At 40.5% G+C, this 15675-nt stretch overlaps 1 protein-coding gene across 1 annotated transcript in view; it reads right to left on the bottom strand.

Annotated features, from left to right (window-relative positions):
- Positions 1-15675, bottom strand: part of ITGA8 (integrin subunit alpha 8) — a 190294-nt gene that overhangs the window by 50673 nt on the left and 123946 nt on the right. Inside the window, exons 20-22 of the mRNA XM_086714858.1 lie at positions 15160-15307; positions 8784-8876; positions 4325-4404 (exon numbers count right to left, since the gene is read on the bottom strand). Coding sequence (XP_086570984.1) covers positions 4325-4404; positions 8784-8876; positions 15160-15307 — 321 coding nt within the window. The remainder of the gene's footprint in view (positions 1-4324; positions 4405-8783; positions 8877-15159; positions 15308-15675) is intronic.

Genomic DNA, 15675 nt, shown 5'->3' with positions numbered 1-15675 from the left:
GCTGGAAAGGAGATGTAAAAGTCAGCTTTCAAAGGAGGAGGAGGAGACAGAATCGTCCCCACAATGCTTTTGAAAAGTCTTGTCTGATTGTATATACTGATAAGGCCACTTAAACCACAAACACACATAAAAGATATAAACAGGCCAATGTCAAGCTCATTTCCTGCAATAGGGCATCACTACTAAGCTAGTGATGAGCCTAGGGGGACTTGTTCACCAAAGTTTGAACCCCAGTTTCCAGGCCACTTTATTATTATCACATCTGGGGAAAATCAGTTAACTAAAAAGGTTTTTGGGTTTTTTTTTTAAGGCAGAATTCTTAATTACCAGCAAGAAGTCATTAAGTCTACTTGTTGTACATTGCATGGCTCTGAATGCATTATGGGAAACTCTTCAGTTTGGAAATGTAGGTCTCATTGTTGCACACGTTACCCAGACTTGCTTCTGTTTTCTAGTTCACACTGCTTTGCAGCAGTGAATGTAAAAATGATGAAAAGAAAGTCGTTTCATTTAAGCGATCCTGTAACTTCATTGTGTTTTGTTTCCACGTGGTTTAAATAACACAATTGTCTTTACTCACAAAAAAAGCCAGCAGATGTCAAGCCCTGAAATCATCTTTGGACAGGAGTCTAACATGAAGCTTACGGAGGCTATTTTACCATGTAATGATAGCAATGGCAGACGTGGAGACAAAACCTGGTTGGCTAATCAAAATCATCTTCTGTCACACAGCCTTGTCACGACACTAGGTACTGCCATCAGCCAGTGGTGTCAACAAAATCTCCCGGTAAGAAAGGCACCAGGCTTGATATACAACTTAGATGCTTCCCTGACCTCTTTTCCTGGAAGGAAACCTCCTTCACTAACACCACTGCTACATTCAAACAAGCAATCCATCACCGTCCGGGATGCTGAGCTATTTATACTGTCGGTGCTAATTCTGCATGGGAATGATGGATTTCCTCTCCACAACTACGCCCCATGTCATGCACCAAGGATAAACACGTTTTTCATTTATCACTCTGATGCTATTTTCCTTTTCTCCACTGTTCCCTCTTTTCTAACATTCCCTCTGTACTCTCTGTGGTCTTTGGAATGTTAGCAAATACAATACGATGTTCATTTCACCACTGCTGAGGAAGCAGTTTCACTGATATCACAAAAGACCCGTTTGTATGTGGGAACTGCTATCTGAGACCCGCTCTACACAGGGAGGAGAATGTTTACATGTCACACAGAGCTGCGGCATGAAGAGACCATTTAATGAAAACATTTGGTAACATGAAATATTTTAAGTTGATTAATACATAAAGCCCGTTTCTCTTTGGGTTCTGTTTGTGGAAAGGGGCATTAAAAGTGGGTAATGGCGATCAATATGGTCAAAAGCTTAAGAACTTAGACTTCAGAATATTTGGTTTAATTTACTTTTGGTTTTAACACATCTAAATTGAACGCACACCATCCATAAATATTTATTTATGCCTTTGGAGTCTGCCAACGAGGCATGGAGATAAATGCTCACTCGTGAATACTTCACTATTTGAGTGTTAAGTATTCTCAAACATTTTTATCTTGGAAATGTCTGTTTTTGGAATTTGATGCTTTATGTATGTTCCTGTAGCCTCTCTGGTTCTTCCTTCATTTCCACATTTTTATGTTTTTTTCAGAATAATGTTAAAATAGTCATGAGTTTCTATAGCACGTAAGGATGGAATATCATCATGGTCCACTCTTTTAGACGAAGCAAGATGTTAGAAGTGTGACCGTTTCTATCTTCCATCAAATTTAGCACTTTGTTGCTAAATTCACTGGTTGGAGGATGATCTCCAGGATGGGTCTGGGGAAGGCATTTGGAATATCAGTTGTTGTCCTTTGTCCCCAGAGTGAACTACTAGTTTCATTTATTCTGTTATCTGTAGCTGCAATCAAAAGTAAGAAGGATGTGTGAAGGAATTTGCTTTGCATCTTTGTAACAGATTTTATTTCTAAATAAATGATTTCTATTTTGTGAGGATGTATCTTCATACCATTTGTGGGACTGACATCACAGACAGTGATGGTAAGAAATAGAAACTTTAGGCTGCTGTCTGGAGTGATGGTTCTTAGTATAGGGTGCCTTTACTTTTTTTTTCTGAAAAAGTTAAAAATATAAGCAAAAGATTCCTCAAATAAAAATATTTAGGACTACCTAAACCTTTTGGAAAATATACATTTATGTAGACATAAAGAAGTGATTTAATATGCTTTTGGTAAAATGGTATTACAGAAATCATTGTGTCAGCGTCTCATCACTAATATGGGTAAAATTTTTTTAAATCTCTTAAGAATCAGCAGAAAATATTAAGTTTTAATTTCTAAAAAGACTTAATTAAGGTCAGGAAAGGACATAAGGTAGGTGAGAAAAACCTTCCTTCTTAGAAATCTATCACAAAATTTAGGGGATGTGGTTTGTGATACAGGTTGCAGATTTCTTTTTAATGTTTATTTTTGAGAGACAGAGACAGAGCGTGAGCAGACAAGGAGCAGAGAGAGAGGGAGACACAGAATCTGAAGCAGGCTCCAGGCTCTATGCTGTTAGCACAGAGCCCAACACGGGGCTCCAACTCACGAACCATGAGATCATGACCTGAGCCGAAGTTGGACACTTAACCGACTGAGCCACCCAGGCGTCCCGCAGGTTGCAGATTTTAAAAATCTGCTATGTTCTTATACAGTTTATATATTTTATTTTATTACTATTTTTAATTTTTTTTAACGTTTTATTTATTTTTGAGAGACAAAGCATGAGCGGGGATGGGGCAGAGAGGGAGAGGGGGACACAGAATCCAAAACAGGCTCCAGGCTCTAAGCCCAACATGGGATTGGAACCCACAAACGATGAGACCATGACCTAAGCCAAAGTCGGACGCTGAACCGACTGAGCCACCCAGGTGCCCCAAGTTTATATATTAAAAAAAAAAAAAATAGAAATGTTTAATCCAAGTAGCTATTAAAAAGTAATCCATTGCACAAAATCATCGCTCTCTAATCACTTCTTACAGGATAGAAGATAAGTGTAGGGATTTATCCATATTGCACACTAGTATTTGAGGACCAAATTGTAGATACTGACTTCAGAGTTGTGTTATAGAACAAGGGTTCACCCAGCTGAGTATGTGCTGTCGACATCAATGCTGTTTACACTTTTTTTTTTTTAATGTTGTTCAAACTTTTAAAATTGCAGACCACAGAAAATTATTGTATTTCACAGGGTGTCTTACTGTGCACATTTACATTTCTCTAATTGGATCATTTCACGAAGAAGACTATGATATATTGTATTCCATTCACTTTCCTTTTCTTTTAATAGTGGCCTGGAGGGGCGCCTGGGTGGCGCAGTCGCATCCGACCTCAGCCAGGTCATGGTCTCGCGGTCCGTGAGTTCGAGCCCCGCATCGGGCTCTGGGCTGATGGCTCGGAGCCTGGAGCCTGTTTCCGATTCTGTGTCTCCCTCTCTCTCTGCCCCACCCCCGTTCATGCTCTGTCTCTCTCTGTCCCAAAAATAAATAAAAAACGTTGAAAAAAAAAATTAAAAAAAAAAAATAGTGGCCTGGAGTCATTACATTTATCCCATCACTGGCTAATGGGTTTAAGTCCACACTTGGGCTTTTATGCACACTGCTACCTCCAAGTCTGTCCACTCATTAAATATTGTTTTTGGCCATGAAGGAACAAACAGAATAGACAGTGAAAAGATAAGTCACACTTGAGTCTCTGAAAAGTGTCAGTCTTAGAAAAAAGGGGCAGCTACCTATATGCTTTGTCTTACAGTTACCAGAAAAGGCTCTGTCCTCTGAATCTCACCTGCTTCCTGCCATGGGGCTCACAGTGAAACCGTCAGAGACCCTTTCATTCCTGACAAGTTAGATTTCAAGTTTGCAAACGCATAATCTATGCTTTCTTGCAGAGATTTTATTCTCAGGGATTTAATGATCCCCAGCTCAGAGCCTGGCAGAGATATTGTTGGGGTGTTGGTGAGGGTGGGAGAAAGGATGTAAATCAGAATCAGGAAAAATGGAGGTAAACCAGGGTGCGAGGGTACCCAGGACAAAATTTTACTAAAATAACTTGGCTTACAGAATGGATCTCTTTTCAAAAGCAAACATGCAAAAACCAAAAACAAACAAAAACTTACAACACTGAAAAAAACAGACACAAAAAATGATCTGTGAAAAGTCTGGGTTCTAATTTCAGGTTAAGGAGTTTGATTCGTGGCCATTCATCTCACTATGGATCTCTCTAATAGTGGATGCTGACCATGATTTTAGGCATTTAAAGATCTAACCTTCTGATTTGGAGATCGAAGTTAATGCTCATGTTTGTTTTCTCAAGACGTGGAACTGCAAATCGGAGGCCCAGAGAGTACTAAAAGAAAAAAATCACAAGACACTAAGGTTATTACAGAGAGGGACCATATACACAGCATAAAAATCTTTTTAAATCATCCCTGCACTTCTCTCTCTCTCTCTCTCTTCCCCTGGTGGGATTCTCTTTCTCTGCCCCTCGCTCACTTGTGCCCTCTCTCTCTCAAAAAAATAAAAAAATCCCTGCAAATCCCTATCTCATATTGCTGCCCTTTTCCCTGCTTCCACCCCGGGGGTTGCCTAGAGGAAGTCCTGGAACTAAGACTGCAGAGGCCAGACATTCAAGTCCCTCTACATTGTGGTTCATTCTCTTCATTTAGTCCTGTACGAATTCTTCTCCTGCCACCTTCCCATGTGCTAAATTAAAAACAACCTAAATATACAAGAGGCAATTGATTTGGAAAACTGTAATGCTTGTGTTTGATGCACATTTACAGCGTCATTGAAACTGACTGCGAATTGGGTCATTGGGTGGGACGCCTATGCAAATACGTGGAAAATGCTTCTAATGGAACGATGACTGATAAAGAAAAAGGTTACAAAGTTGTACATGCAGTGTGTTTTAGGTATTGTTTTAAAAGTTTGTCGGTGGAAAAATGACTGTACAGGAGTGAGGGTGTATTGTAAAAAAAAAATATACCAGAATACTATGCTATGGTAATAATATTAAGGTTATGAGCATAGGGATTGTTTTTCTACCTTTCTTGATTTCCCAAAGTTTTAAACCTGCTCTTATTTTTTAAATCTGAGGACAGGTTTTTAAAACTTTGGGGAAAATTAGTCCAATGATAATATCAATAAGGAAGTAAAAATAAGAGCCAATAATTCTATCACTTACTCTCCTATGTACTGTGCTAAAGCCTTACATGCCTCGTCTCACATAATCATGACAACCACCCCATGAGATGGGTACTCTGATTGTTGACATTTTACACTCTGAGCAGTACTCTGAGGATTAGGGAGATCAAGTGCCTTCCTCCAGGTGCACAGCAAATGAGCTGTAGAGTTGGAATTGAAATTCTTGCAAGCTGACTCTGGAACCTGCTCTCAAGGCCACTACACCCCGAGACTCAGATCATTGATTAAAAACTCGTGTTAACATGAACCAGTAGTAATATGAATAATAAATCATCATTCTAATCATAAGTCGTCATCATTTCCCTAGCCCTTACTGAATGCGTTACAAACCAGGCACTGCCCCATTGGCTTTATATATGTCAGTGCACTGCTCCAAACTTTCCTAAATGTGGTGATTCTCCCATTTCAATGTGACTCGTCCAAGGTATCACAACTGATGAGCAGCAAAGCTGGGATTTAAACCCATGTGTATCTATTAAGCCTATGCATCCTTATGCCCCAGCCATGATGAATTCTTTTATGATATCAAATGTGCCATTTTTGGTCAGACCCCTGGGACTTTGCACATACACTCCCCCCTTCTTTGAAAACCTTAAAACTTTTCTGCTTTCTTCTACTTGAAGACGTTCTACTCCATGCTTCAAAGCTCAGGATGAGAGATCCTCCTGCAACATACTATCCGATCCCACAGGCCCAGTCAGGCAGAAATTTTCTCTTTATTCCCCCATCTCCTTCTTTGCAACCTCCGATAGTGTTAATGTTGAGTTTCTTATTGAATGGGCGTTGTATATTTTCATCTTGATATTGTCAGACTCTAGCTTGGAACCAGGCATACAGAAGGGATGCACTAAAACAGTTCCAGTGGTGGGGATTTTACTGTATTGGGATGAAGCCTGGCTAATGTCAGTCCTCATTACAGAACAATTCAGCCTGGGACAAAGATACAATAAAGATATGACAATTTCATATTGTAAGAGACACATGTGTTCTCAGCTAGAACCAAACACCAAATATCTGGGTGTTGATTCTAAAGGAACTTTGCTGAACCACCACTTACTCGTCTTCCTGCTTGACAGATTTTCCAAGTTTTTATAAATCCTATTGGCACCTATTTTATATGACTATAGCTATTATATGAAAATGACATTACTACTTACAAATCAGGAGTAATACTTCTGAATACTACCTTGAATGTTTTGTTAAATTAAAATAAAATGCCACTCGAAAACTTTTTTTTTTTTTAAATATTGGGTGGGACTTAACTGTTTCTGGTGATTTATGATGCTTTTTAATATTTAGGGCTGCTTTTATATTTGGAATTTTACTACGATCCACTGAGAGTATTTTTTTTTTTAAGTACAAAATGAAGAAGTAAATAAATCAAAGTGTTTTCAAAGAAAACAGAATGCAATAAAATTTGATGTGTTTAAGGGCATTAAAGGGTGAGATAAGAAAGCTATTAGGTTTCTTCCACTAGAGACCTCACAGATTAATGAATACAAACAATTTACCTCCTTGACTTCCAAAAATTACTTGCTGGTAAAATGGGCAAACATCATTTCACATAAACACACCCATGGTCAAGACCACACTGCATTTTTACCCTCCACTTTGAATGACACCAGTGGCCAGTTTTGCTCCAAGATTATTATTTGTTATTAATGATCTTGGATGATCTCTGGTTTAGACTGAACACTTGTAATACTGAAAAAGGAATGAGTGCCTGGTCATTTTTATAAAATTTTATGCAAATGCCACAGTTCCCATGTCAATCTGTTCCTCTTTAGTGTTAGGTAGACCTCTTCTTCATGCCAACTTAGGTGATTGGATTTTTCTTGATAACCAGCAAAAGGATATATTAGTTTCTGGACAAAAGGATTCTAATGGAAAATGTCCCAATTTCTCAGCTGAGAAATCCCATTCTGTCTTTCATGGCTTCGTTTAAAAATCTCATCTTGTCTGTTATTCATTAGTTTTTATCCAAATACTTTTCCCAATTTTGCAGACCAGACAGAACATGGACCTTGTGTGAGGTCCTGGTTCGAATCTTGGTTTCGTCGTTCATTATCTATGTGATTTGGGGAAATTTATTTGATATCTCTCAGTCTCAATCTCTTCATCTATAACATAGGAGAAATACTCAACTAATGGGATTGTTGGTTGTGAAAACTTAACGAGATAACATAAAAAAAGTACTTAGTGATGCATTTATAACACAGAGAGCAATCAGTATATGTTAGCTAATAAAAAACTGTTATAAAATTTTATCTTTCATTTAAATAGTTACTTCTTTTGGCCTAACAAGTGAATTTACCAGACTATAGCTTGGCACACTTTATAGAGTGTAAAAAGTGTGTAAAAAAGCAAAAATATTATTTAATTTTAGAGTGTAAAAAAGCAAAAATATTGTAGCAGAATACCCTAAAGTAAAAACTGGGAATAGGAATTACTTGATACTTTCAAATGCTCAAATAAATGTGAGAGACCTTGGGCTAAAAGGTTTATTTACTGCAGGACTTCTCAGCACCTTTAAAATGCGAATGTGCACCTAAATGTTCCAGAGGAGAATATGATACCCAGCAGTGACCACAGAACTCCCTTTTAAAGCCTTATCTCAAGGGATCAACACTCTTTGGAATATACTTTGGGAAGCTATTCTAATACAAACCTATGCAATTATGAATTTTTATGAAATTTTTTTCAAATAGGCCACTTCACTGATAATCATAAATATCTAATTTAAAACAGAGGAATACATATGTTTAGTTTATGAAACATTTAAATATGCAGTATTTGCAGATTTCAGAAATTTTTTCTGATTTATGACTTCATAATAAGTATGTCCACTGGGATATTTATTACAACAAGTTACTATGTGTACTTAAATGGCAATTGCAATAAAATAAACTTATTGTCCACAAGAAAACCGGAATGAGAAGTTCCTAAATCTGGAAACAAGGAAAGAAGAACAAAAACGTGTCTTTATTCTTCCAAATTCACATTACAGATCATTATTAACTCTCTCTTTTTCTTGCTACAAACACATGTCGGTATTATTCTCAAGTTCAAATGCATGGAAAATATAGACCTGGCAAAGCTGACTCGAAACCTAGATCATGGTAACATTTTTAATACGAAAATCCTGTGAATGATACCCATATGGGACGTATGTCAAAAATCCAAGTTTAATCACCTTTGCTAAAATCTTTACTTATGTTATTTCTTAAGTCATTTACGGAATACCGAGAAACAATTGAACTGCCGTGAGATTCAAAGAAACAAATATCCCAAGAAAAGATCTGTAGTAAAAAAGAAAAAAAAAAGTCTTCATAGATGTGTACCGTCTAAAAGACATGTTAAGAGCAAAATCAAAAGAGAAAGCATATAAAAGTATCCGTCGTTTCCTGCCTAATCTGTTTTCGTTACCAGGTGCTAAACAGCTGAGTGCCAGTGGGGGCGCTTTCCACGAGCTGTCTTTAAAATGCAATTAGAACTTAGGAAGGGCTTCTGGGTTTCTCTTACATTTGTTCCAGCCACCATAGGGTTGCCAAGGTCACACACCACCATCCGGCTTGTATTTTCCATCTTGTACTCACAGCTCAGTGGACGTAGCCCCTGCAGTGGGAAAGAACACCAGCATGGAGCTCGGGGTGGGGGGGTGGGGTGGCAAATAAGTTACATCCTGTCACAAAGGCAACGCGGTGTGGGCGGCAAGCTTCCCTTGATTTCGAACACCTGTGTGGGCCACGGTGCCCAGGAGTTCACGGGTGACCATTAACTCGGAAGAGACGCTTGGGAGACAAAAGGATCAGAGTTTAATTTTAGAAGGAGGTTGGAGCGGTAAGCGCGATGTTTCACGGAGGGGCAAAATGCTTACCACGTGCAACAAGGAATGTTTTAGAAATTATTTGCACTATTGCTAATGTTAAATTTGGGCCAGGAGGATCACAGATGGGTAACCACCACGGAACAAATTTATTCTTGCCAAGATGAAATGGCGGCTATTAGCAGAGGGTATCGTATGCCTCGGTGAGCATGTGCAAGAGAACTGCTCCGAACACAGATTCCTACACACCATGGTCCTAATTTTGAGGTGACACAACGATCTTCGTTCGTTCCTCTAAATACTCAAGACGGGAAGAGAACGATTTCGTGTTTCCCCAGTGCTTCCCGTCTCCCTTCTTCCCCTTATAGCCTGTTCTCATCAGAAAGTGTAAAAACTCAAGTTTGAAGAGGCGTTTAGAGCTCTGTGCGGGACAAGTTGTCAAGGTTACAGCAAACGAAAGGGAGAAGTGAGGGAGCTTTGTCTTTGAACTTCTTCCCTCTGCGTCGGGTCTCTCTCGTGTCTTGATGCTACTCCTAGCTGCCTCGAAATCCGCACCTTGCTGTCCACCCTTAGTCCCTTTCCATTTTTCAAAACCTGATGTCCCTGTGGCCCTGCTCCACCTCCGGTGATAGCTACAAACGTTCACCCCTTATTTCCCTCTAACTTACGAAGTGCCACTAACATGACCCGTCATCCTCATACCCAGAGATAAGCTGACAACAGGAGGACCTTCACAAGGAGCAACCTTTTGGGAATTTCCGCCCCAGGAGAGGTCCGTGGAAGGAAGAGCGTTCTGAGTATGAGGACCGTCTGTCCATCTGTCAGCTCTGCTGAAATTTCATTTAAGGAAGTAATGTGAATTCTCATGTAAAAGTTTCAGAAATCACCCTCTATCCCATTCTTCCCACTTCATTGAGAAAAACCAAGATCCAACACCAAAACAATGAGAAGCTAGACAAACAACCAGACATCAAGGTGAAAAATTTTGTTAATTTTGCTTCGAGAAAATTAACCTCAGGGGGACAGGGGTTTTTGTATCTCTTTTATTCCCAGTGCCTGGAGCCATGTTGGGCACAGAGTAGTAAATGGTGTCAGAAGACTGCAGAAGCGGATCACACGCTTTGCTAAGACGGGGCTGAAATGAATGGAAACACAACTAACTATAAAATCCTCCCTCCTGGGGGCGCCTGGGGGGCTCAGTTAGTTAAGCGTCTGACTTCAAGCTCAGGTCATGATCTTGCAGTCTATGAGTTGGAGCCCCACGTCCGGCTCTGTGCTGACAGCTCAGAGCCTGGAGCCTGCTACGGATTCTGTGTCTCCCTCTCTTTCTGTCCCCTGCTCACACTCTCTCTCAAAAATAAATTAAAAATCACACACACACACACACATCCTCCCTCCTGCAGTCAACCAGGTAGGAACACCCACTGAAAAGTCTGTTCAGAATGATCAGAAAGGAGCAACTGACTGATATCTGGAGGCACCTTAATATATGCTCTCTCTAAATAACTTGCATGACACATTAGTATCTAGGCAGCTAAGAAACATATTTTCAAAGGGCTGGTAATGCTCTCTCCTCTGAAAGATAGCATTAGCATGTATTTAAATTCTTTTTTAAAAATTTTTTTTTAATGTTTATTTATTTTTGAGACAGAGACAGAGCATGAACAAGGGAGGAGCAGAGAGAGAGGGAGACACAGAATCTGAAACAGGCTCCAGTCTCTGAGCTGTCAGCACAGAGCCCGACACGGGGCTTGAACTCAAGGACCGTGAGATCATGACCTGAGCCGAAGTCGGACGCTTAACCGACCAAACCACCCAGATGCCCCTTTAAATTCTTAAGGATCTGTAACTAACCCTACTTGTACAGAGATGTTTGTGTTCAAATTATTAAGTCAATCCTGAAAACAGAAAAAAAGAACCCAGCAAAAACGTTTTTTAAAATGTCCACGAGCCCTTTGAATATATAATTCAAAGTTTCTATAGTAAATATTTTTTATCTTATCTAAAGGTTAAAAGTTATATGTACATTTTTCCCAGCTTTCTAGAAATAGCTTTTTCACATCAATCAAAGATCTTTTCTTTCCCCAGTCCCTCCCACCCTTTTTCTTTTTTTAACCTTTACTTCCTTTCTCTGAGTGAGAGGAACAATGATTGTTTTTCTAGATATTTCTAGATTATTTTCCTTAGCTGTTCCAGGGACACTCTTGCTGTAATCCATTTATAGCTCTTAACATATTATTCATTCACTAAAAATATGTACTGTGTACCTGCTATTTACCAGGAACTGATAAAAACTCCTCGTCCTCACCGCATTTCCAATTACTGTAACAACCGTAATAAGTAATCACAAGCATTGTGAAAAGCAATGGAAACATAATCAGTGCAGTTTCAGTTTTACGATAGGAGAGATTCATAGTGATAGAGAAGGTTATGCACTTAGATGTAAGTAGCAGATTGAAGGAGGTGACATCAGGCTGCTGGGGGGCAGTGCAGACCGGTGGTTAAGAGCACGGGATTGGACCCACCAGTGAAGTGTATGCTAGGCAACAGCTGTGTTAGGCATGTTAGTAAATCTCTCCTCCTCTGTAAGTGGGGGATACCGATAGCCTTGCTGTTTTGCTACAAGTCCGCTACGAAGATTAAGTAAATTAAACCCATATAAGATCTCAGAGCAGTGCCCAGCCCGATTCTTCAATACACGTTTGCAGGCTCGATCATGACCGAGCTGAGACTTGAAGGATAAAGAGAAAGAAGTGAGCCGGATAAAGGGGAGGAGGGAGTGGAGTTGGTGCGTCCGAGAGAATGAGCAGCAGCCACAACTCTTGTGGCAACAGAGCACACGTGTACTCCAGGAACTGGAAAGAAATTCAGTCCTGCTGGCATGTAGGGTGCGGGGGAAGAGAAAGGATCCAAGCCCAGGGACGAGAGGCTAAAGAGGTGAACAGGGGTGACAGAAGTAAGGGCCTCGGTAGTTACTGAGGGGCTTTGGGCTTTATCCTCAAAGCAATGGGGACTTAATGAGGGGTTGCAGCAAGAGGGTGCTGTGGTCAGATTTACATTTTAGGGAGAGGACGACCCCTTGCAGAGAGGGGAGGGGAGGCAGGGAGATGGGGAGATTAGTTAGGAGACATTTGTGATCTCGACAGAAGATCAGGCCAGCTCTGATGAAGGCAGGTGTCAGGGGCGGTGTCAGGGGCAGCAGGTGGAGAGAAGAGATGAACTGGGGACAGAGGTGGGCTGGAGAAACGAGGTGGCTCCTGGTGCCTTTCTCTGACCCAGGCCATGGAGGCGGGAGAAGCGTGAGTCTGGGAGGTTGACAAATCTAGTTCTGGACACGCTGGATGTGAGGTGGCCAGGAGGCAGGGGAGGTGGTCCGTGAGGTCCCCCGGATACCAAATGCATAGAGACAGAAAGCCGACCTGTGGTTACCAGGGGCTGGGGGAACAGGTGTTAGCATTGAGTGAGTACAGGGTTTCCATCTGGGAAGATGAAAAAGTTCTTTGCTGGATGGTTTTACGTAAAGGTTGCACAATCATGTGAATGCACTTAATCCCATTGAATGACACACTTAGAAATGGTTAAAATGCTAAAATATATTACATATATTTTTGCCATAATAATAATGCCAATCATAATCATCACATAAAGCACACAAGCCCTTATTCCTAGAACATTTTAGAAAAAGTCAGCAAAGGGAAGTATGAAGTCTGGCTCGGTGAAGGTTTCCAGAGAAGGAGATGGTCAGCATTTATATTTTTGAAATGATGAATGTGTTCAACAAAAGAATAACAAAACTTACAATCAGATAATCCTAATACGTTTTCCCCTGAGAGAAGATTGTCTAAAAAAAACCCTTGAGCTGAGTTCAAAAAAAAGGTACGCAAACCTCAAACTGCTTAGAGAGAAAGAACAAATTAGAATGTGGCTTCAGTCATGCGAGATTCAAAGACTGAGCTAAGTCTCTGCCCAAGGGAAGCTGATGGAAGAAAAAAAGTTAAGGGGCTTATTTGAGACTGTGGACGATGTCCGTTGTAATGTTTACAGCCAGAGATGGAAACGATAAGCGTTCTCCCGTATTTTCCATGCAACCAAGTCCACGGTAAACTGGATGTTTTGCTAAAAGAACATTTTAGAAAAGACGCTTTGTTTAACGAAGTCGGGGGTGGAATGACACGAAGGAACTGAAATGAAAACATGAGTGAAGCCACGGAACATTTTTAAAAATAACATACTCGAGCCTCATTTCTTTGTTTCTTTACATAGTATTTGCATGTAAGTGTGTACAGGTGATATTTTTCCATAAATTTCTCCAACAGAAACTCGTAATGATTCTATGACTGTCAAAGATATGTGATGATCACTCACCTGGATTTATTTATCTATTTTTCACTAAGAAGATAATTTAACCAACACATAAACCGCAAGCCTAGAGGGGTGAGTAGAGAATTTAATAATTTCTGCATCTATAAATGCCTATGAAGTATCAACATTGCAACAGTTTGCTGACATTAATTTTTTTTAAGTTATTGTCTACTTTTTTTTTTTTTTTTAATAATTTCTAGGGGTGCCTGGGTGGCTCAGTTGGTTGGGCGTCCGACTCCGGCTCAGGTCATGATCTCAACAGCTTGTGGGTTTGAGCCCCTCATGGGGCTCTGTGCTGACAGCTCAGAGCCTGGAGCCTGCTTCGGATTCTGTGTCCCTCTCTTGCTCTGCCCCTCATCCACTCATGCTCTGTCTCTCTCTCTCTTAAGAATAAATAAAAAACATTAAAAAAATTTTTTAAAGTAATCTCTATACCCAACGTGGGGCTCGAACCCATGACCCTGAGATCAAGAGTCACATGCTCTTCTGACTGAGCTAGCCAGGTACCCCTGCTAACATCTCTTGAGAGAAATCGTTTTTCATTAAATTATTTAGTCTTTATGGGGCACCTGGGCGGCTTAGTTGGGTATGCAACTGACTTTTGATTTCAGCTCAGGTCATGATCTTGTGGTTCATGAGTTTGAGCCCCATGTTGGGCTCTATGCTGACCGTGCTGAGCCTGTTTGGGATTCTCTCTGTCTTGCTCTCTGCCCCTCCCCCATTGCTGTCTCTCCCCGACACCCTCAAAATAAATAAATAAACTTAAAATTAAAAAAAAATTAGTCATTAGAATGTTCATACGCCTCAAAGTATGTGGTATTTGGAAATTAACAGACATTTAACAAATAGTAGTTCAATGAACAAATCCATCAGCATGTCTCAAAGGAGTTCCCGTTGTGCCTCGTTCTATGTGAAGCACAGAGGTGGCCATGAGGGAATGTTAAAGTGGGTCTCTGTCCTTGATTGTGAGTCTGTACATTTCTGAAAATGAGGGACTTTCCCCACTGTCCTGCAATGTATTTTTAATGTGTTTTTAGACCAAGTGATTAAAAACACAGCAGAACCTGAGGATACCCTGAGTGGGAAGATTCATGTTCTGATAAAGGAGAGGAAAGATCATAAAAAGCATTGTCAGTTTAATAAATGGTGGCCTTGCCCGACCAGCAAATAATGACAAAGACCTGGCTTTTCTCGGTCCTGGTCCCCAAAAGGTGGGCCACGAAGGAAGAAAAATGAACGCGTTTCCTTTCCAGTGCCTGTCTCTGCTGTTATCAGTGCTCAGCTGGGATTGGTCAGACCTTCCTCTATAAGCAATAATGAAAACCAGAGCTCCCGGGACCTGCTTGAAACGAAGGGAACTAAAAACAAAGGCCTGAAAACAGCCAGCGAGGGTGGGAGTTAACAGGGGAGTCTAGCTGATAGATCGCATTAGTGAGATTCTTCTCTCAGCCAGCTGTATTCTCTTCCTTGCTTCAGCTCTCCATCTTTGGCCAACTGATCTTTGCACTGTGGCCAAGAAAGATATTAATATTGCTTAAGACCACCTCCCCTTCCTGGCTCACTGCTATTATGATTAGCAAAGCCGGGTGCCATTTTGTTCTCCTTCATTTGGGAAGAAAGTCTCAGCTAAGATGGCTCTACTTAATGTCGCTTTGACTTCAAATATATACCTGAGTTCTTTCCGACTTGAAATACTGGGCAAGGCATTACCTTGTTGCTGCGTTCAATCCCAACATAATCTGCCTCTTCTGGTATCATCACGAAGAGTTCAGCTTCGTAGGCACCTTCTCCTTCATTTCTTGCATTGATTACGAGCATAAGATGATTTTCATCTCCAATGATGACCTGATACTTATCTCTAAAAACGTAGTTTAAAAGGAATATTAGTTACCATACTTCTCTGGATTCACAGGTATTTTATCTAAGGACTTGGAAGGAAAGAAGGAAGATGGGGAAATATGAGACTTGGACAAGAAGATGGATGGATCATCATGAGGGGGTGGTGAGAAGAAGTAAGAGAACTGCATCTGTATGGGCAGAGCAGGAGGACATCCAGTGGTGTGCTGGTAACGCTGAACATTACCAAAAAAAAAAAAAAAAAGAGTACCAATGTGTAGCATTTGCTGATTCCAGCGGCCTAAATCCTCCCACTGTGGTCAATTTCAGGCTACTGACATACTTAATCTGCCAGAAAGAAATCCAGGAAATCGGATGATTGGTTCCCAA

This window comes from Puma concolor, chromosome B4 (genome assembly GCF_028749965.1).
Source record: "Puma concolor isolate L17-30 chromosome B4, mPumCon1.1.hap2, whole genome shotgun sequence".
Taxonomy (NCBI): domain Eukaryota; kingdom Metazoa; phylum Chordata; class Mammalia; order Carnivora; family Felidae; genus Puma; species Puma concolor.
Note: the sequence above shows the minus strand (reverse complement) of the source record. Positions and strands in the feature narration are given on the sequence as shown.